General features: G+C 44.7%; 2 protein-coding genes and 1 long non-coding RNA gene across 3 annotated transcripts in view; 1 reads left to right on the top strand and 2 right to left on the bottom strand.

The window, feature by feature from the left end:
- LOC138976494 (transcription intermediary factor 1-beta-like) overlaps positions 1–9497 on the bottom strand; it is a 16520-nt gene extending 7023 nt beyond the window's left edge. Inside the window, exons 1-3 of the mRNA XM_070349363.1 lie at positions 9342–9497; positions 3444–4124; positions 2233–2605 (exon numbers count right to left, since the gene is read on the bottom strand). Coding sequence (XP_070205464.1) covers positions 2233–2605; positions 3444–4097 — 1027 coding nt within the window. The 5' untranslated portion in view covers positions 4098–4124; positions 9342–9497. The remainder of the gene's footprint in view (positions 1–2232; positions 2606–3443; positions 4125–9341) is intronic.
- The window catches only part of LOC138976510 (uncharacterized), a 445777-nt gene that overhangs the window by 58987 nt on the left and 363315 nt on the right, over positions 1–23475 (top strand). The gene's annotated exons all lie outside the window — the stretch shown is intronic.
- Positions 11559–20147, bottom strand: LOC138976950 (G-protein coupled receptor GRL101-like). The gene is made up of 3 exons (XM_070349844.1): positions 19980–20147; positions 14451–16297; positions 11559–12227 (listed from the first exon to the last, which is right to left on the bottom strand). Exons 1-3 carry the CDS (start codon positions 20145–20147, stop codon positions 11918–11920), a joined length of 2325 nt encoding a protein of 774 aa, XP_070205945.1. The 3' UTR covers positions 11559–11917.

The raw sequence follows: 23475 nt of genomic DNA, 5'->3' as shown, positions 1-23475 counted from the left end.
TGTTCCAGCTTTGCCGCATTCTGTTCCATCTTACCCTCATCAAACAATAAACAGAACACTGCTGTTTTATTCACGTATTCAATTCTCTTTTCGGTTTTGTTGTGTTTTTCCTTTCTATAAGTTTTATTGAATGATTGATTGGTTTGTTTGACAGTATTATGAGACCCGAACGGCGGTGGTTACCAGAAGAAATGGGCTGCGCTTTGTCGGCAGTGAAAAACGGAGATATGGGTTTGCGTTGCGCATCAAGAGCATATGGTGTTACTGTCACAACTCTTAAAAGTCATTTAGAAGGAAACAAACAAATTTGCAAAAGAAGAAGTAAATGTCACAGGAAGACCATCTACATTAACACCAGAGATAGACCAAGAACTAATCAATAGCATTCTTGAAGCTGAAATAAATTTGCCAACGTCACCCCCATCGTTGTTTTGTACACTGTACATGGAGATTCTGGTCATTATGATTGCTTGGTGTCAGCAGCAAATGTAAGCTTACCTGCTGCTGATGTCCTGCAACGCACAACCACAAGCTCGTCGAAGAGATCATCACGAAAAAAACAATCTTCTCCTTACAAGCAAAAGCTGGAGATTTCACTTGCAAAAAGGCGTGCAGATCAACAGAAAAGAGGAAAGAATGAAGCTACAAAATCTTCTGCTCAGAGAAACAAGAGGGGAATATCTTCTGATCACAGGGAAAAAAGGAGAACATTCTCGACGATGCGTTCTTCTTCTTCTTTGTTCATGGGCTTAGGCTCCCACGTTCACTCATGTTTTTAGCACGAGTGGATTTTTACGTGTATGACCGTTTTTACCCCGCCATCCAGGCAGCATACGCCGATTTCGGGGGAGGCATGCTGGGTATTTTCGTGCTTCTATAACCCACCGAACTCTGATGACATGGATTACAGGATCTTTTCCGTGCGCACTTGGTCTTGTGCTTGCGTGTACACACGAAGGGGGTTAAGTCACTAGCAGGTCTGCACATAAGTTGACCTGGGACTGAGATCGGAAAAATCTCCACTCTTAACCCATCAGGCGGCAGCGACCGGGATTCGAACTCACGACCTCCCGTAAGGAGGCCGACGTCTTACCACCACGCCACTCCGCCCGTCGACGATGCGTTCTATCCCGGGGGAAAGCACTTGGTACTGCTTCATGTGTGGCACCAACTCCCCTGAGAACATGATACAGTGCCAGAGGTGCACACAGTGGGCACACGAGGACTGCGCTGACAGCAGCGGACATAAGGACTCCGAAATCTGTACTTAGCAATGTTTGTGTGTCTGCAAAATCAGTTCCTTAGCTATTTGCTTTGAGACTTTATGCGTAATGATTTTTACATTTAGTCAATTGGGCAGGTAGCCCTTTTATATCTATTTGTCAACCGAAGAGGGGTACATGTACAAATAAAGCTGCGAAATTTCGTGGTACTGCTTCATATGTGGCACCAACTCCCCTGAGGATATGTTATAGTGCCAGAAGTGCACACAGTAATCACACGATGACTGCGTTGACAGTAGAAGACAAAGGACATTGTCTGCGAAATCGGTTCTTTGCCTATTTTTTATTTTATTTTAAGGTTTTGTTTTTCAGTCCTTTTTAGACCTAGCCCTTATTTATCTTTTTGTTTTACATTTAAGGCTTATATTGTTATCCGATTTGTTATTTCCTTGGTAAAAATCGAAATATGTTGAAAAAAAGATATTTACATAAAATGGCCTAATGAAAATGTTATGACGTATTTATTTATCTTGTGTGTGGCAATGTGTGCTTGTTTGTGTGTGAATGAGAGTGTGTGGGTGTATATGTGTGTGTTCGAGACACAGACAAAGCTAGAAAGAGAGTCAGGGCGTGTTTGTGTGTGTTTCGAGTTTGACAACACAGTGTTCCACTTTACACACCCATGCATCCAACCTGGAACAAATGCAAACATTTTTATTATGATCAGTCTGATGAGTTGCGTGACTTTTATTTTATTTTATGTGGTTCGTTTGTTTACTGATAGAGTCTAGTATGTGACAATATAAAGAACGCTTTGCAATATCCATTTTGTTGTCTGGTACGGCTGTTTCTCCTTAACTGTTCCAGGTTTAGCGACTTTCCCATACTTGCGCCATCACTGATGTAAAACAAAGTATGATTAAGTTATGCTGTCCATGTATGTCGCCCTGTATCACGTCCCAGGACCGACAAGACAAGCTACAGTAGGAGCACAAAGAAAGAACGTTACCTAGTTCAGACAGATCTGATTTCAGACGGGTCAGTAGCTGGCTGTCAAATACGATGTCACCCACATCCTTGACCTTGGCGGTCGTTCCACTCTCTGACTCAAGGTCGTCCAGACGTAACTTCAGCTGCTTCAGCATCTGCAGGAGTGCGTCATCAGGGGCTGACGTCACCAGGTGATCGATGTTACCAGAGTTTGACGTCATCGCTGCCCGCGCTTTCTCCATGTCAGCAAATGACGTCATTGTTGCATCTTCTTCTTTCTGAATGAGGTCATGGACCTGCTGACGTCGCTTCTTACAACACTGCTCAATGTCATCAAAGACGTCATCCACCGTCTTGTGCATGCCCTTGAACTTCTCTTTGGCAACCTTCATCTGAAACAATATGACGTGTCACAAAATGCAGGTAGGGATGAACAACCTTCATCTGAAACAATATGACGTGTCACAAAATACAGGTATGGATGAACAACCTTCATCTGAAACAATATGACGTGTCACAAAATGCAGGTATGGATGAACAACCTTCATCTGAAACAATATGACGTGTCACAAAATACAGGTATGGATGAACAACCTTCATCTGAAACAATATGACGTGTCACAAAATACAGGTAGGGATGAACAACCTTCACCTGAAACAATATGACGTGTCACAAAATACAGGTAGGGATGAACAACCTTCATCTGAAACAATATGACGTGTCACAAAATGCAGGTAGGGATGAACAACCTTCATCTGAAACAATATGACGTGTCACAAAAAGCAGGTACATGTATGAATGAACAACCTTCATCTGAAACAATATGATGTGTCACAAAATACAGGTAGGGATGAACAACCTTTATCTGAAACAATATGATGTTTCACAAAATGCAGGTAGGGATGAACAACCTTCATCTGAAACAATATGACGTGTCACAAAATGCAGGTAGGGATGAACAACCCTTATAGTACTATTGAAACTAAAAAAGATTCTCAAGTTATCGTTCTGGACTGGTGATTACATTTTGTCTTTGTTGTTGCATAAACATTATTTTTAAATATTAAAAAAACAAAATCGACTGACAGTGTATGTGGGCCATAAGGGCCGCACGGTTGCTTAGAGACGCATAACCATGATTGTGCTAACACAGACAGCACGGGAGGAAGGGGCGGGAAGGGACAGGTCGTACTGAACAGGACCTACACAATGACGGAGAACACACACACCTGTTTTGCCAGTCCTGCTGCTATCTCCTTCAGTCTCTGTGACTGTTGTGTCAGCTCTGTCCTCTTCTCTCTCGCCACGTCTGTGATGGCCTTCACGTCTGGGCAGCTGCGGTGATTGGTTGTAGCACACAGCATGCAAATGAGCTCTTGGTGGGCGGAGCAGTAGACTTCAGCCGGCCTATTGGAGTGGTTGTTACATGTTGCCTGGTGGTTTGCAGCCAATCGCTTTGCAGTTAGTTTATTGAGCTGTTCCAGGGTGTGGTCTCTAGTTGCAGGGAGTTTCTTGTGATGTCTGGTGCATGCCTTGCACAGTTTGATACTGCATGCAAAGCAGTATGACGTTGCTGTGACGTTGTTTTCACACATGGCACAGATATGTGAACCAGTTAGTACATTGTGACTTTCCACCAGAGCTGCGGTGGCGAAGTCGGTAGGGAGCGAGTCAACCATGGCGACAAGCTGACCTTGACCTTGCTGTGTGGAGGAGAGAATGGGGGCTCTGCAGAGGGGGCAACCCCCCTGTCCCCCTTCCTTCTGTAGCCAGGACAGAACACAGTCACGGCATGCTAGGTGGTTGCAAGGCAGCAGTTTGGGGTTGGTGAAATCGTCATGGCAGACTGGACACTCTATGTCTGCGCTTGTCACACCGGCCATGATACACTCTCAGGATTCCCAACTTTCCTGCAAATTTGAACTGATTTTTAACAGTGGAAAAGATGAAAAAGTACAGAACGGGGTAATTATAGTAACGGCACGTGTACACTGTACAGTACAACTAAACTAGATTACAAAACGCTCCCATGGGGTCGCCTTCACGCGGCGGGAGTGTTCTCACCAAGCTACCCCACCCCTTTACTTCTCTTCTTTTGTCTTATTTCTGCCTTACCAGTCCTTTCACCTATATTTCCTTCCAAGAAAACTCTCCCTACTATTCCCTGCAGTTTTCCAATTCTTTTCTTGTCTTATTTCTACCTGACTGGATCCATCACCTTTATTTCACTTACCAAAAGTCTTCTTTTCCACATCCTTATTTCTCTGCACCCCGCATGTCGTATGAGGCGACTAACGGATTATGTTCCTCCTTTTACCCTTGTTAAGTGGTTCTTGTATAGAATATAGTCAATGTTTGTAAAGATTTTAGTCAAGCAGTATGTAAGAAATGTTTAGTCCTTTGTACTGGAAACTTGCATTCTCCCAGTAAGGTCATATATTGTACTACGTTGCAAGCCACTGGAGCAATTTTTTGATTAGTGCTTTTGTGAACAAGAAACACTTAACAAGTGGCTCTATCCCATTTCCCCCCTTTCCCCTATCCCATCTCCCCCCCCCCCCCCCCTTTCCCTCGTCGCGATATAACCTTCGTGGTTGAAAACGACGTTAAACACCAAATAAAGTAAAGAAAAGTAAAGATTACAAAACTCGTTACGTTTGGCACTGTTCTAATATCAAATAAAGAAACAAATACACAAATAAACAAACAAACACACAAACCAACAAACAAATAACAGACCTAGGAACTCCTGTTTTGCATGTGGAGTATTCTCAAAAAAACGTGTTGTATTTTCGGAAAAATGAGTGTACTCCACATATTTAAACATCGATGATTCCAACATGCTTCGCGCGCGACCGTTGCACCTTCAATGAAGTTTACCAATACCTTTAAAATAAATGTTTATTTCAATATTTAATGAAAAAAGCTGTAAACATTGATCAAATGCAGAGTGATGAAGTTATTTTAATCAGAAACAAGAGGCGAAGCCTTCAAGGCTCACGTAAGAAATCGACAAACAGTAACACAAACTCAATCACTCCGTCACACACACACACACAGTACACACACACACACACACACACACACACACACACACACACACACACACACACACACACACACACACACACACACACACACACACAGAAAGAGCATAGGTGAAACTGTGCAAGAAAGCGAGACACTAGATCTAGATCTGTCTGTCTGCATGTAGCCTACTTACATGGACACGACTGCCAAATAGTCTCGGCCCGCTCAAAACAACAATCACCGAGACTTTCAGTAATTCCATCGCGTGACGTCTAACCCTCGTACGTCATAATGTGACGTCAATGTAATATGACGTCTTCAAATGTTAAAGTTTCTACCACAGACATACATACATACATACATACATACATACATACATACATACATACATACATACATACATACATACATACATACATACATACATACATACATACATACATACGCACGCACGCACAGACAGACAAAAGTTAGCATCGCATAGGCTACACTTACGTGAGCCAAAAAGAATCAGAAACATAAAAATCTTGTCGTATTTTTTTTCCACCGACCGCACGCACTTATTGTATTTTACATAATGAAGACTGCAAACACACCACACAATAATACACACGACACACAATAATACAAACACCACACAATAATACAAACATCACACAATAATACAAACACACCACACAATACTACACACACAACACAATAATACACACACCACAATTACTACACACTCCACACAATAATACACACACCCCACAATCATACACACACAACAAGATAATACACATACCACACAATACACGCACAACACAATAATACACACACCACACAATAACACACGCAGCACAACATACTGCACACACCTCACAATAATAGACACACCACACAATAATACAAACACCACATAATAATACAAACACACCACACAATAATACACACACCCCACAATAATACAAACACCACACAATAATACAAACACACCACACAATAATACAAACGCACAACACAATAATACACACACCACACAATAATACACACACCACACAATAATACACACACCACACAATAATACACACACCACACAATAATACAAACACCACACAATAATACAAACACACCACACAATAATACACACACCACACAATAATACAAACACACCACACAATAATACACACACCACACAATAATACACACACCACACAATAATACAAACACACCACACAATAATACACACACCACACAATAATACAAACACACCACACAATAATACAAACACACCACACAATAATACAAACACACCACACAATAATACACACACCACACAATAATACACACAATAATACAAACACACCACACATTAATACACACATTCCACAATAATACACACACCACACATAATACAAACACCACACAATAATAAATGCACCACACAATAATACAAACACCACACAATAATACACGCACCACACAATAAAACAAATACCACACAATAATACACACACCACACAATAATACAAACACACCACACAATAATACACACACCACACAATAATACACACACCACACAATAATACACACACCACACAATAATACACACACCACACAATAATACAAACACCACACAACAATACAAACACCACACAATAATACACGCACCACACAATAAAACAAATACCACACAATAATACAAACACCACACAATAATACACACATCACACAATAATACACACACCACACAATAATACACACATCACACAATAATACAAACACCACACAATAATACAAACACCACACAATAATACAAACACCACACAATAATACACACACCACACAATAATACACACACCACACAATAATACACGCACCACACAATAAAACAAATACCACACAATAATACACACACCACACAATAATACACACACCACACAATAATACACACACCACACAATAATACAAACACCACACAATAATACACACACCACACAATAATACACACACCACACAATAATACACACACCACACAATAATACACACACCACACAATAATACACGTACCACACAATAATACACACACCACACAATAATACACACACCACACAATAATACACACACCGCACAGACTGCATACACTACAGAAGAACACAAACCGCATGCAAAGTACAGACACACAAACTACACGCAGACCACACACACAATACAACAGTACAGAGTCAATGCATACTTTGTACAATCACAGTTAGTGCAACAAAATACTACGTGCATATTATAGGTATTAGACAAGAGCAGAGTCAACACACAAACTTTCAGACACAATACAGAGAAAAAACTCATTCCACATGCAGATCACAGACACATTGAGAAGAGCTTAGTACACTCTGTGACTGCAATTCAAGCCGCGTATCCCGAAAGTGACCCACTCAGTCAAGATAGGAATTAAGTCTCTCGGGATTCCCAACGTGAGTTACAAATACGTAGGACAGCAGTATGCAATCTCTATACAGGGATGGCCAAATCGTCCGCCCGGTCGCCAGTAAAAATCCGCAGGGCTATTAGGAACCGCCTGGCAACTCGCCCGGCTGGCCAATGAAAATGCTGGTCAAATGCGACCAATTGGGTTGTAATATCGAGTTTTAAAGCCATTAAACACTGCAGATCAACTGTGGTGTGTACCGGGCGAGCGACATTTCTGTCGGGCTAGTGACTTTCTTGAAGTTACTCGCCCGGCTGGCGAGTTAATATTTTGAGATTTGGCCATCACTGCTGTATAAACTATGTTCAGATGCAATCTCTATATGAACTACGTTCAGATTATACGCAGAAAACATACAAACTTCAGGCTGGTTATCGGCGTAAAATAATAACATACACAGTACAGATGCAGAAGAACATAAACTGCATGCAGAATACAGGGAACATTTTGCTGCAGTTTTTTTCTCTCATATCTATAACAGCACGACTCTCCAGTTTTAGCTGTGTGTGATTTCTTCACTAACTCATTAGCGACACACTAGATTTGATTACTGAGTCCTTCTATAACAATTCCTTCCATCTCCCTCAGTGTCAGCCCGCAGATAAACATAATTATGTGTTAAAATAAAATCCATAAAAACCTAAAGATGACTGAATTAAGAATCATGCCGCAAGAATCGATCCAAACTTCATCTTTGAACACACACGCACAGTCACACACACACACACACACACACACACACACACACACACACACACACACATACACACAACACACACACACACACAAACACACACACAACACACACACAAACACACACAACACACACACACACACATACACACAAACACACACACAACACACACACACACACAAACACACACACACAACACACACACACACACTCATCCATATACACACAACACACACACACACACACAAACACACATACACACACACACAAACACACACACACACACACACACACACACACACACACACACACACACACACACACACATGCTGGATTCGAAAACATCTATTCTACCCGACCACCAGTGAGTTATACTGGACTTTCAAATGTAATTCCCTAATCTATTAAATCTTTCATGGCTCACATGAACCTGTTGCTTTTGAACCTCATTTAGGTAAGCTAGAAACGTTGATTTCTCGGGAAACGGCAGCTTGGAAACCTTCTTACTTTTCGAAGAATGCATTGAAACCGAAAGTTGGAAATGACAGCATATCTGAACTTGTTTCTCTAGTTTGTGCAGAGTGCTTAGGAACATAACAACGCGACCTGCCCTCCAGCATACAATTGTCTTTTTTCAATACACCACTGCACAAGTAACACCAGTCTTGCCTTTTCTTCCACTGACCTACATTCAAGTAGCTGACATTCTCTTCAGTGCAGTCATATCGACCGTTCTACCGCTGACAACTGACGGCACACAGTGACACACACAATACACAGACCAGCGCTGTCGTTTCGATAGTTCCACACACACACACACACACACACACACACACACACACACACACACACACACACACACACAAACACACAAATCATCATCATCATTCACTGAACACTGTCCAGACTGTGTGGTCAAAAGACAGAAAGGGTTACCTGTCAGGTGTCAGCAGGGATGGTTTGATTTGCTCGCTGCGCTCAACACAACACGAAGTATCGTCAATGCGGAAGTGGGTGGTTGATCCATGGGAGGTAACTCTGTGCAGTCGTGTTGCTCTGTGATTATCTGCGGCTGTAGTTCCACAGGCGCCAGACACAGCGAGAGAAGCTTCGTTCTGTTCTTCTGTCTTATGGACGGTATGTCTGCATAGCGCAGGGTAGGATACGGTGTATGTGTGTGTGTGTGTGTGTGTGTGTGTGTGTGTGTGTGTGTGTGTGTGTGTGTGTGTGTGTGCGTGTGTGTGTGTGTGCATAGGTGTGTGTGCCAGTGTGTGTGTGTGTGTGTGTGTGTGTGTGTGTGTGTATGTGTATGCCGGTGTGTGTGTATGTGAGTGTGTGTGTGTGCGTGTCGAGGGTTAACTCAGTGACTGGAAGCGCTAAGTGTGACGAACACTCGCGTTCTTGTAGTGTTTGCTAAACACACGACACGTCTGTAGCTTCTCTCGCCTTGCCTTATTCAGAGAAATTACTTCTTCTGTGAAGGACAAACGACGATTTCAAATGTGTATGTGTAAGATGATAGATGACGGTCTGTTACCCATTGCCATGGATGGGACTGAACAATGGGTGGGACTGAACAATGGGTGGGACTGAACAATGGGTGGGACTGAACAATGGGTGGGACTGAACAATGGGTGGGACTGAACAATGGGTGGGACTGAACAATGGGTGGGACTGAACAATGGGTGGGACTGAACAATGGGTGGGACTGAACAATGGGTGGGACTGAACAATGGGTGGGACTGAACAATGGGTGGGACTGAACAATGGGTAGGACAGAACAATGGGTGGGACTGAACAATGTGTGGGACTGAACAATGGGTGGGACTGAACAATGGGTGGGACTGAACAATGGGTGGGACTGAACAATGGGTGGGACTGGGACCCATTGGGACACAGGCTTCATGTCTCACCAAGTCACACTATTCTGACACCGGACCAACCAGTCCTAGCACTAACCCCATAATGCCAGACGCCAGGCGGAGCAGCCACTAGATTGCCAATTGTATGAACATTCGTAATACCCAGCGACAGAAATGGGATTTGTCAAAACCTCCCTCAGAGTAAGTGGTGTCGATATTTCTGATTGATTACATTGCTTAGTTTAGCTGGCAGCAAGCTTATCACATAATACATTTTCAGAGAACAAGCGTAAGACCTTTCCTTGTTATGTGAAATGTTCGTTAAACGTGCACGCGCATGGTTGTTAAATTAACGAGCGAAAGAACAGTCACGTAAAGTGAAGCAGGCACTGTTAAAGCATGGATGTCAAAACAATGACTTAGTGGCTAGTGAAATATTACGTCCAGGACCTACGGTTCTATTGTATTTGTTAGTGCGCAACCTGTCCATGCATTTCATTTATTTCTAGACTAATGTTTTTAACAACAGGATATGACATGCTAAAATACTGACGCATAACTGCTTTGATGAGGAAAAAAAAAAGAGATGAACAAGAATGATCCTAGTTTGAAAATTTCCTCCGCATCCCAAAGACCAGTGATATAGAAAAAAAAGTACATTATTTTTCTTTTTCAAGAATCTTTTGCTGTTCGGATTTATAATCAGCTCTTTTCTGTTATATTGTGTATCGTGCGTGTCGGACAAAACTGTCGGTATAATGAAGGTCTTAATGCTTTAACACCGACGAGAGAAACAAGAATGATCAAACTAAGTGAAGATTATAACTGGCACGGTTTGTCCGGTATATCAACCGTCCTCTATAACTGAACTCATTGCCACCTTGCTTTAAGCCATAGGCTTTTGTGAAATAATAGAATTGGTGGAAACAAAATATGCCTTTTTCTTTTCAGTTCGTAAAATGCCTGTTAACACAGGATCTAGGAGCTTGTTAATAGATTTGAGATTATAGTTTGACATGCTATGCACACGCACGCACGCACGCACACACATACACGCACGCACGCACACACACACACACACACACACACACACACACACACATTCACACACACACACACACACACACACACGCACACACACACATACACACACGCACACACACACACATACACACCGTGGCACACACACACACACACACACACACAAACACACACACACACACATACACACACACGTGCACAAACACACACGCACACTAGCCGAGGTATGGTTTTTTTTTAAATTGCAGTTTATTGACATTGTTCTGTTATTATAATTTGATTAGTAGAATCGAGTTATATTTTTTCGAATACATACTACAGTCTATTTGCTTAAACAAACTATTGACAGTGCTAAGACAGAGACAAGGGCTAAGACTCTTTGCTTCAACGAACTGTTGACAGTTTAAAGATACAACAGAGTTGAAACACTGTGCTCCAACAAACCGCTTACAGTTTCAGACAGAGACAGGGGCTGACACCCTTTGTTCCTACACACAGTTTTAATCAAGAGAAGCAAGCTGAAACGAATGTGTTTTTGCACACGGTTCTCTCCCTCTTTTGCAATGTGAGCCGCTCATGGCTTCCCTGTCTCATGGAAAGCTGAGTGTCTCACACAGATCTATCCTCTTCAGCAATTTGGGCCAACACCTGCTTCAAAAGGCCCTCGTCCCGGCCCCGCCTCCGTCTCTCCAGCAGCATGTTGATGGTGTAGAGAAAGGGGTTGAGGGCGGAGTTGAGCGGCAGCACCAGGATGGCCAGACCAACGCTGACCTCCCCTGGCACGGCCACGCCCCTGGCGGCCAGCAGGCCCAGCAGACCAATGGGGAACCAGCACAGGAAGTCGGACAGCGCCACGCTCACCAGGCGGCGAGCGATCCTCAGGTCAGCGGATTTCCTAGAACTGTCCGTGACGGTCACGCTGTTGGTTGGAACATAATGGTATTGATAATGTTCACACATTACAGTCAAGACCATAATATTTTAATTATATATCTACAACCAAACCTCATCCTCTCAGTTTAATATTATATGTTCACATGTCAACGACATATTTAAGACTAGATGAATATCCGCTTCGCCGGGTAGCCGGCTTCGCCGGGAAGAAGTAAAGCCGAATACCCGGCTTGAGTGGCGCACCGTACGCCGGCTTCGCCGGGTCCAAACCATGGACCCGCCAAGCTTAGGTCCCACCCAGATTCGTGGAATGGGAACAGCACGAACATGATTCAGTGGCCATAATGCCATTCCTGATCATATCATGTCGTGTTCCATCCTTGTCGACGACGCCGAATGTAATCGTGTGCCGAAACACCACAATCACCTTTGGAGGCAAAGTCCACTCAAACAGGATTGAGAAAATTAGAGCTTATCTCTGAGCCCTTTTAAAACTGTTATGGCTTTTCAGAGGAAGGCCAGAACATACAGCCACATCAAAGCCGCCAGACCACATCACACACAGAACTCTACAATACACAGGTGTTGCCTACACACCCACACAAACACACACACACAAACACACACACACACACACACACACACATACACACACACACACACACACACACACACACACACAGAAGCCGTATATATATATATATCTATACGTATAAATATATAGAGATAGATGACAGTGTATTTTTCGCGTGGCTATAAATTGATTCGACCTTTGCGCTTTTACAGTGAGGACAACTTACGGGTGCAAGGAAAGCGTTCTGGGCACTGCGGTGACCTTCTAAAAATAGTAACGGAACGGGAATATCCGAAGCTGCTTCTCATACTGTAGCGCGCAATATGAAGGAAGGGAGGTAAACGCTGAAAACACTGGAGAAGATAAGAAAGAGTTACTGGTAGTGGATCCCGAAAAAAAACCAAAATCGGTTCAGCGCTGCGCGCTGAGAGCACGTGTTGAAATATCTCATCGACCAGGTTGTGTCCCGGGTGTACGTGAATATGGCCACCAAATTTGAAACAGATCCATCGAGAACCTTGGCCGCGCATCGCGAACAGACACACAGACACACAGACAGACACAAGTCGTATATATATATATATAGATGGAGAACAATAATTAAGACATTTATCCTCAGTGCTTTTCTCCCTTGAAATTGGTAGGACGGGGTTTTAGTGATGAAGTGTGGACTTCTTTACTTTTTTCCAACCTAATGAAAATACAAGAAACAGAAAAATCAGAGTAGAAACGTAAAACCCTGAAGTAAACCAACCATTCAATCGGTATTGTTTTTTTGTTTTTTTCTCAGTATAATAATCAAAACTGTTACGAAAATCTCCATGAAAACAAGTACAATGTTGGAGTTATAGTTCTTTTTGTGCCATTTGATGCCATTATGTTGATTGACATCGTGGTGTAAATGTATAATAATGGTTTGACACTTTCAAGGAAAAAGTGTCAAATACCTTCCTTCTCGAGCAAACACTAATGTTAATCAATATAAATTCGTCTAGACTTTAACATGTGATAAGTGCATCCTCAAACTTAGCCCCGTACCACACTTAAAGCAGCTGGCTGTTTTATGTGCATACTGGACATATTTTGCAGCACTGTTCGCAGATTTCAAAAAGCGTGAACTAAAACAAAAATTCCAAAGAAAGCAGCAAGACTGTTGATACTATGTGACCAGTTGTACGGATTCTTTCGCATGTAAACACCTAAACGTCTTCTTCTTCTTCTTCGTTCATGGGCTTAGACTCCCACTTTCACTCATGTTTTCAGCACGAGTGGATGTTTACGTGTATGACGGTTTTTACTCCGCCATTCAGGCAACATACGCCGATTTCTGGTGAGACATCTGGGTATTTTCGTGTTTCTATAACCCACCGAACTCTGACATGGTCATGGATCACAGGATCTTTTCCGTGCGCACTTGGTCTTGTGCTTGCGTGTACACACACAGGGGGTTAAGTCACTATAACAGGTATGCACATACGTTGACCTAGGAGATCGGAAAAATCTCCACTCTTAACCCACCAGGCGGCAGCGACCGGGATTCGAACTCACGACCTCCCGATTAGGAGGCCGACGTCTTACCACCACGCCACTGCACCCGTCTAAACACCTAAACGAATCTGTTGTGATTTACATGACGGCCTACACGGTAAGGAAGATGACTTAAAACCAACTGACCTGTCTATGCTGTTGGCGCTGATGGCGGCGTAGATTGACGCCTGGCCCACGGCGATGAGCATGAAGAGAACAAAGTTGAGGACGATGATGACACCGAAGGCGTACTGCTGGCCGGGGAAGTCTCCGCGAGTGACGGGCAGCGGTATGCAGATCCCCGTGCGGCTGTAGAATGACCAGTGTGACGTCACAGGCAGCAGGGGCACGGCGGCCATCACCATGGCGACCAGCCAAACGCCCGTGCACGTGAGGTGGGCAGAGCGAGTGTTGAAGCGCAGTGTACTCAGCGGGAAGCGCAGCACCAGGAAGCGGTCCAGCGTGATCAGGCAGATGATGAGGGCCGACACCTCGCTGGACACCAGCGACAGATACCCCGCCACACCACACCCGGCGCTGTGCCTCCACCCCACGTCCTCCCACAGGTAGCTATCCCGGTACAGGCGGTCAGCCACCCCGATCACGGCCAAGTACACCCCCATCAGAAAGTCGGAGAGGGACAGGTGGGTGACGAAGACGCTGAAGCCCGACTTGCTGCTCTTGAGGTAGAGCGTTCTGACCACGAAGCAGCCCACGTTGCCCAGCAGGGCCAGGGCGGCGAAGATGGACAAGAAGACTCGGTACAGGTCAGAGCGAAGCAAAGACTCACACGACGACAATTCGTCAAAAGGAGCCCTGCAGTTGGCCAGGTTGAAACCAGGGGGCAAGGTGGCCTGACAGCACAGCTTGTAGTTGTCAGCGGCCACAGACTGCAGCCGGTCCAGACCGGAAAGTAGGTCACGCGGAAAGTGGGTCATGGGGCAACCTTCAGTGTCCAGGACGCGGAGAGCGGGAAGTGAGAGCAGGCCGTGTCCGGTGATGCGATCCACTCCGCAGTGAGAGAGATTCAGGGTGTGCAGGGCTGGGAAGATAGCAAACCTCTCCGTGTCCAGTGTGGGCATGTGCACGCCAGACACGTCCAACGTTATCACAGCAGGGAAAGACAGATTTTGAGAATGTGAGTCAAACAAAGACTGGAGCGGGTTTCCAGACAAGAACAGGTGTTGAAGATTGGGCAGTCCGCGAAGATGACCCGCGCTGACATCATGCAGGCGGTTGTGGCTGAGGTCAAGGCTGCGGAGGTTAGGGAAGGTCAGGTTGCCGAGACTCCCAAGGCCGCACCCTGACACGCTCAGGTGGATCAGGAGCGTGTGCTCAATCACCCGTGACGGCGTCAGAGCGCTGCCGCTGGCGTCAAGGTATCTGATGTCTGGGTGAAGCATGTCTGCCGGGAAAGGAGCGTGACAGGCGACACTCAGTCCGTGGCACGTGCACCCTGGTGGGCAGGTGATATCACAGAACAGCTCGTCGTCGTGCTGCGGACACTGGTACACGCCGTCGCACACGTGTGTTGGGTGCACGCAGACACTGGAGGCGCGGCAACGATACAGACCACGACACGACACTCTCCCACACCCCGCCTCGTCCTCTCTGCCGGGGCAGTCGTTCACGCCGTTACATAGGAGGAAGAGGGGCAGGCAGTAGCCGTCGTCCGCACACTGGAAGTGTGTTTCTGGACACGGCGAGGAGGAGCTGTTCGCGTCCACCGACTGAGGCAATGGAGTGATGAGGAAGGGGAACTGGCCATTCCTTGTGGAGGAGAGAGGGATGAAGTTGACCAGTGCGGGGGGAGGGGGAGTGCGGATGTTCTGCTCAACTTTGAAGTCACAATGCTCTTCGTCTGACCCATCGAGACAGTCCTGCTGGCCGTCACACAGCGCTGACAGAGGCACACACTGCGACACACATAACACATCATGTACCGATTGGACTTTGTATTTCTCTTCTTTGGACCATGTGAGGTTAGAAGCCGACTAAACTTCATATCTAGCAGAAAATGTGCCAAGACTTAGGAACAGAGTGTGACGGGCGGAGTGGCGGGGTGGTAAGACGTCGGCCTCTTGATCGGAAGGTCGTGAGTTCGAATCCCGGCCGCGGCCGCCTGGTGGGTTAAGGGTGGAGATTTTTCCGATCTTCCAGACTTCTGTGCAGACCTGCAAGTGCCTTCTCCCCCTTCGTGTGTACACGCAAGCACAAGACCAAGTGCGCACGGAAAAGATCATGTAATCCATGTCCGCGTTCGGTGGGCTATAGAAACACGAAAATGCCCATAATGCTTCCCCCGAAATCGGCGTATGCTGCCTGAATGGCGGGGAAAAAACGTCCATACACGTAAAAACCCACTCATGCAAAGACATTAGTGACCGCGGGAGTTTCAGCCCGTGGACGAAGAAGAAGAAGGAACGGAGTGCGTCTTTATGTGCGTTCAATCGTTAACAGTCATGTGCTGGTGTTGAAGCCAGTCACGTGACCTGAGGGATCCCCTATTTGTTGGAATTACGCCTCTTCCTTTTGTGCAAACAGAGTAGAATATCTCAGAGCTATATGTTGTCTGTCCGCCTCCCTCTTTCTGTCTGTATGTCTGTCTGTCTGTATGTCTGTTTGTCTGTCTTTCTGTCTGTCTGCCTCTCTCTCTCTCCCTCTCTCTCTCTCTCTCTCTCTCTCTCTCTCTCTCTCTCTCTCTCTCTCTCTCTCTCTCTCTCTCTCTCTCTCTCTCTCCCTCTGACCTCGACACGGTGACCGCTGGAAAGTCACGTGCAAACAGTCGTGACTCCACTGTGTTGGCAAGTGGCGACCCATTTTCTGTTTATTCAACGACATTGCACGCAGAAGAGCACGGCCTTGAAACAGCTGAACACATGACAACAGAAAGCGTGCCTGGGGAAAACTGTATTGACCCAGTAAAAGACGATCCTTTTGACACAGTTAAAGAGTATACTGGGGCAATCATGGACAGGCCATTGCAGCGTCGTCTCCGGGACAGGCGCAGGAACAACACACATCACATGATTGTGACGGGCGGGGATGTAGCTCAGTTGGTAGCCCGCTGGATTTGTATTCAGTTGGCCGCTGTCAGCGTGAGTTCGATCCCAGGTTCGGCGGAAATTTATTTCACAGAGTCAACTTTGTGTGCAGACTCTCTTCGGTGTCCGAACCCTCCCCCCGTGTACACTACATTGGGTGTGCACGTTAAAGATCCCACGATTGACAAAAGGGTCTTTCCTGGCAAAATTGCTAGGGCACAGGTAATAATTGTCTACCTATACCCGTGTGACTTGGAATAATAGGCCGTGAAAGGTAAATATGCGCCGAAATGGCTGCAATCTACTGGCCGTATAAAATTTCATCTCACACGGCATCACTGCAGAGCGCCTAGAACTGTACCCACGGAATATGCGCGATATAAGCCTCATTGATTGATAATGACAGCACAACAGAACCGCTGTACATTTTCGAGACGGACGATCTTGTGCTTGTGTCCAACCCACAGATTGAATACAGCGATGAAGTAACATTCTGGTTCATCAAGCAGGGTTCCAAGAACATGATTCCGGAGGAACTAGGCTACATGCAGCGGCTCGCCTCGTGGAGACCAGTGGACAGATGGAACATACCACAACACCATTTACGGAAGGTTCAAGCAAGACAGAAGATCCTAATTGACTTGATCCGGTTCTACCTTGGTTAACGAACGTTTCGCGATCGAACATGAAATCGAGTGTATTGTGAAAAACAATGGGCATTGAACGGACACTTATAGCCTCGTTCAGAGCGCGACATGGTGTAATGTCAGTTTGAACGGACACTCTTATTATGCAACTTTGTGTAAATGCACTATCGGCTTCGGTTTCGATATTTGAGTGTTCGAATACCCTTCCCCAAATCCAGCCCAACTTGCAATGGGCATATTGCCTGAGCAAATAAACCATTCTGATTCTGATTCTCTCCCCCTCTCTTTTTGCTGACGATTCTTATCTTCATGCAAGTGGAAAGTCTGTTCCAGTAATAGAGTCCTCCTTTCAAACAGCTTTAAACGATGTAAATAACTGGTGTAGTGCTAATGCTATACGTGTCCATCCAATGAAAACTAAAAGTATGGTAATTGCAACCAGACAAACACACCAGATTTCTCCACTCAAACTAAATCTTACTATTGGTACGCAATCAATTGAACACGTTCAACAGCATCGAGTTTTAGGGGTAATTATTTATGGTGAATTCAAGTGGCATGCGCAATTACAGCATATTTGCAAGAAAGTAGCCAAGTTAAAGCAATTTACGGACAGAAGGACTCTGGAAATGTTCCACCATGCTCATGTAGGCCCTAATGCCTCACATTAATTATGTTTCGACGCTCTGGGATGGCAGCAGTGATGTCCACTAGAAAAAAGTAAGACTCTCTATCGTCGCTCGGCCAAACTCTTCGTAAAGGATACCGTGGCCTCAACAGATATGAAATTAAAAATGCTTAACTTTCTTCCACTGGCAAAGCATCTCAAGTTAAACAAAGCCATTTTCATGCATACATTGTATTACGGTAAAGTACCGATTTACATTACATCATTATTTCATAAAGCTACCCACAGATATGGGTCGGTCAACTTGATCCCACCGATTCCACGAATTTACCTGTATAAGACCAGTCTTGCTTTTTCGGGTACTTCAGTTTGGAATTCACTTTCATCATCCTGTAATCACTTAAAGTCCTTAAAAAGTAAAAAAAAAAAAAAGGGTTAAAAACTACTAAATGTCTGAGTAGTTTAACGCTTTTTTTAATGACCACACTTAGTATTACGTCAAAGATATGCTGTGCATTGTATATTCTAAACATATTTTTGTTTTACTTTGCTACATGTTCGATTGCTACCAGCTTGTATTCATAATTACCTGCATAGTATGCATTTGATTTTATGAATAACCACATATGTATGCTCTTCATTCCTTATCTTCATCATCATCATGTATGTATGTATGTTTGTATGTATGGGGCGATTTATATAGCGCTTGACGTTCTCTAAGCGCTTTACACATTAATTTCTGCCGTGTGAGATGGATTTTTTTACTCAATATATCACGCATTCACATCGGCCATTAAATCTCAAGCCAATTAAGGCAAATGTTTACTTTTCACGGCCTAATATTCCAAGTCACACGGGCATTTGGTGGACATTTGTATCTATGCCTATACAATCAGTTTTGCCAGGAAAGCATTTTGTCAATCGTGGGATCTTTACCGTGCACACCCCAATGTAGTGTACACGAAGGGACATCGGTTTTTCGTCTCATCCGAAAGACTAGCACTTGAACCCACCACCTAGGTTAGGAAAGGGGGGGGGGGAGAAAATTGCTAACGCCCAGGGTCGAACTTGCGTTTACCACTCGGCCACCCAGTCCTGGTTAAATAAAGTTCAATTCAATTCAACTCAATTCTCTCTCTCTCTCTCTCTCTCTCTCTCTCTCTCTCTCTCTCTCTCTCTCTCTCTCTCTCTATCTATCTCTCTCCCCTCTTTCTCTCTCTCTTTCTCTCTCTCTCTCTCTCTCTCTCTCTCTCTCTCTCTCTCTCTCTCTCTCTCTCTCTCTCTCTCTCTATCTATCTCTCTCCCCTCTTTCTCTCTCTCTTTCTCTCTCCCCTTCTCCCCCTCTGTCTCTCTGTACCTGGCTGGATGTTGCACACTCTTGCGGTGTTGAGCCAGAACACGGAGCAAAGACACAGAAATTCTCATCACTGCCGTCCGCACACTGCTGACGGTGGTCACATACCAAGCTGTACGGCACGCGCTGGGACCCCGCGCTGCACGTGAGCATGGCAGGCAGTGAGGTCATGGGGAGTGACGTCACGAGGACCGGACATGACGCACGTGAAGGAACTCCCCACACCTCACTGTCTGCGTAACCATGGCGACCGGCCCAACACGCGCTTTGCACGTCACAGGCCATGAAAGCATGAGTCAGGTGACCTCCCGGACACGCGACAGCCGGAACAGGAAGTGACACATTTCCCGAAAGTGCCACATGGATGCTTGAGCTTTTCCTCTGGTTTTCCTTGTGTTGTTCTAGATGTGTGGACAGACTATCTAGCTCGCACAAGATGTCCACATAATGTGTTTTCGCATCACAGTCTTGACTAAGTTCGGCAACTAAGTCAGTAGATTCTGGTGGAATAATGCTGCAGTATGACCCACTGAACAAAGTGGCTTTGGCGAAGAAAGCCACCGTTCTGTCTGCCCACAACATAGTGTGCCTGTATCTGTTTTAAGAAAAAGAGGGTAAAACAAATGTACAAAAGATGCATGCATAATATAATAGCAGCGTTAAGAGTGAATGGACGAGTGTGCAGGGAGGGGGGGGGGGGGGGGGGGGGGGGGGATCGAACATGTAGACAGTAGCCTCGATGAGTCTTCTTCAGGGCATTCATGACCTTTGACCAATCACCAGATACTGTGTTAATTAGTATCTGCTGTACATTCATGTCTATCAGTTAGGCCACTGTGTTTGCCTTTATCACATCCTGTCTGCGCGTTCTGGTTTAAAACATCGCAACGTATCCAGACACCTGTCGTGACAAGCAAACTATCCAACTTCACTAGGGATATTCCGTCCTTGAAGAAACAGTGCTTGGTCATGTAAATATTTAAATACTGACAACTTCTCTTTGCGAACACGGTACCTCAAAAAAGCTCCTCACATGTAAGGTAAGACAGAGGGCGTGTTGTGTATAGCCCTATCAACACGGGACTTGAACTAGCCCAGTCACACACAACGATGTATCCTTCCACACGGGCCGAGTTTTGCGTAAGATCGACCTGCGATGGAGATATCATTTACTCGCAGGCGATTCTCTCGTAGCTTCGGCCGTAGGTGGGGACCAATCAGAACGCGCCGTTGCGACTGTCACGTCGTGACTTCAACAAAATGGCGGACAGCAGCGAACAGCGTTTCTTCATGGATTCAAAACTATTTTTAGAAGAACAGCTTCATACTCAAATACACATGATACATGTTTGGCGTGTACTACGGTCCGGAACAATCGGGTGCAACTGTCTGCGTAATTACTTTCCCATTAAGGCCTAATGCTCAAAGCTTTTTGTTTTGTTTTGTTTTGAAAGGTTAAGAGTGAGAGCAATTTTGATAGGAAAGATGTGCATAAGCAAATATAGATACGGAACTCCCACTGATATTAAAATAATGTTTGACAAAGAGAAACAAATACGAAACGTAGAATAGTGTATCATATATATTTCTTTTCTGGCTTCCCTCACCGCCCCCTCTTTCTTTCGTTTCGCTAAAAGGAGAACGGTACCGGGGTAAAGGCGGAACTTACATTGTTACACTTAACACCACTTGTATGAAAAGAGAACTGTTACTAAGAAAACTTTAGCACGCTTACAATTTGCATTTCCTCTTACTTATTGTGATTGTTACTATGTTAACTCCATCATGACACCGCCACAAACAACACTTAAGTCAACCCAAACACAGACATATGTAAGACAATAACCAACATTAAAGATGCAAGATTTTGTCCATTGTAGAAAACCACATACAATTGATAAATTTATAAAACGCCAATGAAGAAGGACGCTCAGCTGTAGAGAGAAAGAAAGAAAGAAGAGAAAAGGAAGAGAAAAAAAAAAAAAAAGGAAAAAAAAAAAAAAAAAAAAATTAGGGTTTCATTCTTTTTATTTATTTTTCAGCTTGAAGCGGACTGCATGCAACTGAGGCAAAAAAAAAAAAAAAAAAAAAAAAAAAAGAAAAAAAAAAAAAAGAAAAAAAAAAAAGAGTGAGAGCAATGTTTGAACACTAGCAGAACCCGCTTCTCAAAAAAAACCTCTGCTCTCGCGCAGTGCCTTTGCCGTGTGACAGGCGATCGGCGATTGTCTCGTAATAAACACATCCTACGATTGAATCGCTGCCGTGTGACCGTAGCTTAAGACAGGTATAGTGTTGCGTAGCCTTATCATGACGGAACAGGCAAACTTGAACAAACACCTCACATGTAGGGTAAGGCAGAGGCCGAGGGCGCATCGTGTAGCCCTATGAATACATAATTATTTGGTCGTCTCTGGCGCAACAACGATTCCACTGCCTCCCACTCCCCCCGGGTGTTGAGCGAGGCCAGGTAACCGCCAAGTCGCTTGCACACACGGTTCGAATCCCTCCATGACTGCACGCTTCGGTCGTCGAGGTGAACGTAGTCGTAGCACCTAGGACAACATAGTTGGTGGTCATGGGTAGTTGGATGGGTGTGTGTGTGTGCGTGTGTGTGTGTGTGTCTGTGTGTGTGTGTGTATGTGTGTGTGTGTTTGTGTGTGTGTGAGTGTGAGTGTGTGTTTGCGTGCATGTGTGTGTGTGCATGTGTGTGTGTGTATGTGTGTGTGTCTGCATGACTGTGTTACTGTTTGTCTGTGTGTCTGTGTGTGTGTGTGTGTCTGTGTGTGTTAGGAAACGCTGCCGTTGCTGAACTTTGGTTCAGTTTTGTGTGTTGCATGTAGTAAATTAATACTTTGTGGGAAAGTACCGATATTATATTTTGTAAACACAATAGTTATGTTTGGACAAGAATGCAGGTGAACTTTCTAGTCCTGTCAAAACAAGTTGTTTACCACGTTGTTTTGAGTCGTGGGTTCGTGGCGTTCGCTCGGATTAAGTGCGTTGGCACTTTTGACGTACGTCACAGAGAATGTCACTATTCTAGTCCATGGACAGTTCATCTAATTTTAGTTGTATCATTTTCGGTCTGGAATATTCTCGAGATTGAGTATTTACTATATAGGCCAGCGCGATTTGTATGTTAAAAAAAGCTTCTACTTTGAGTTCTGCTACGATGTGCAGTGGTATGTATGGACTGCTAAATAAATCCTCGAACTAAATTTGACGAGTTTTTGTCTGCTGCTGTGAAGACGGGCCACGTAGAATAAAAGAACACAACTATACCCCCCACACACACACACACACACACACACACACACAACACACACACACACCCATACACAAACACACCTCATCTGTCTCTCTCTCTTTCTCCGCCCCACCCCCCGTTCAACATTCACAAACACACATAGCCTATTTCCCCTCTAACGCACGCACACACACACACACACACACAAACACACACACATACACACACACACACACACATACACACACACAC

Source organism: Littorina saxatilis, linkage group LG9 (genome assembly GCF_037325665.1).
Source record: "Littorina saxatilis isolate snail1 linkage group LG9, US_GU_Lsax_2.0, whole genome shotgun sequence".
Taxonomy (NCBI): domain Eukaryota; kingdom Metazoa; phylum Mollusca; class Gastropoda; order Littorinimorpha; family Littorinidae; genus Littorina; species Littorina saxatilis.
The sequence above is the reverse complement of the archived record's forward strand: the minus strand, read 5'-3'. Positions and strand labels throughout refer to the sequence as shown.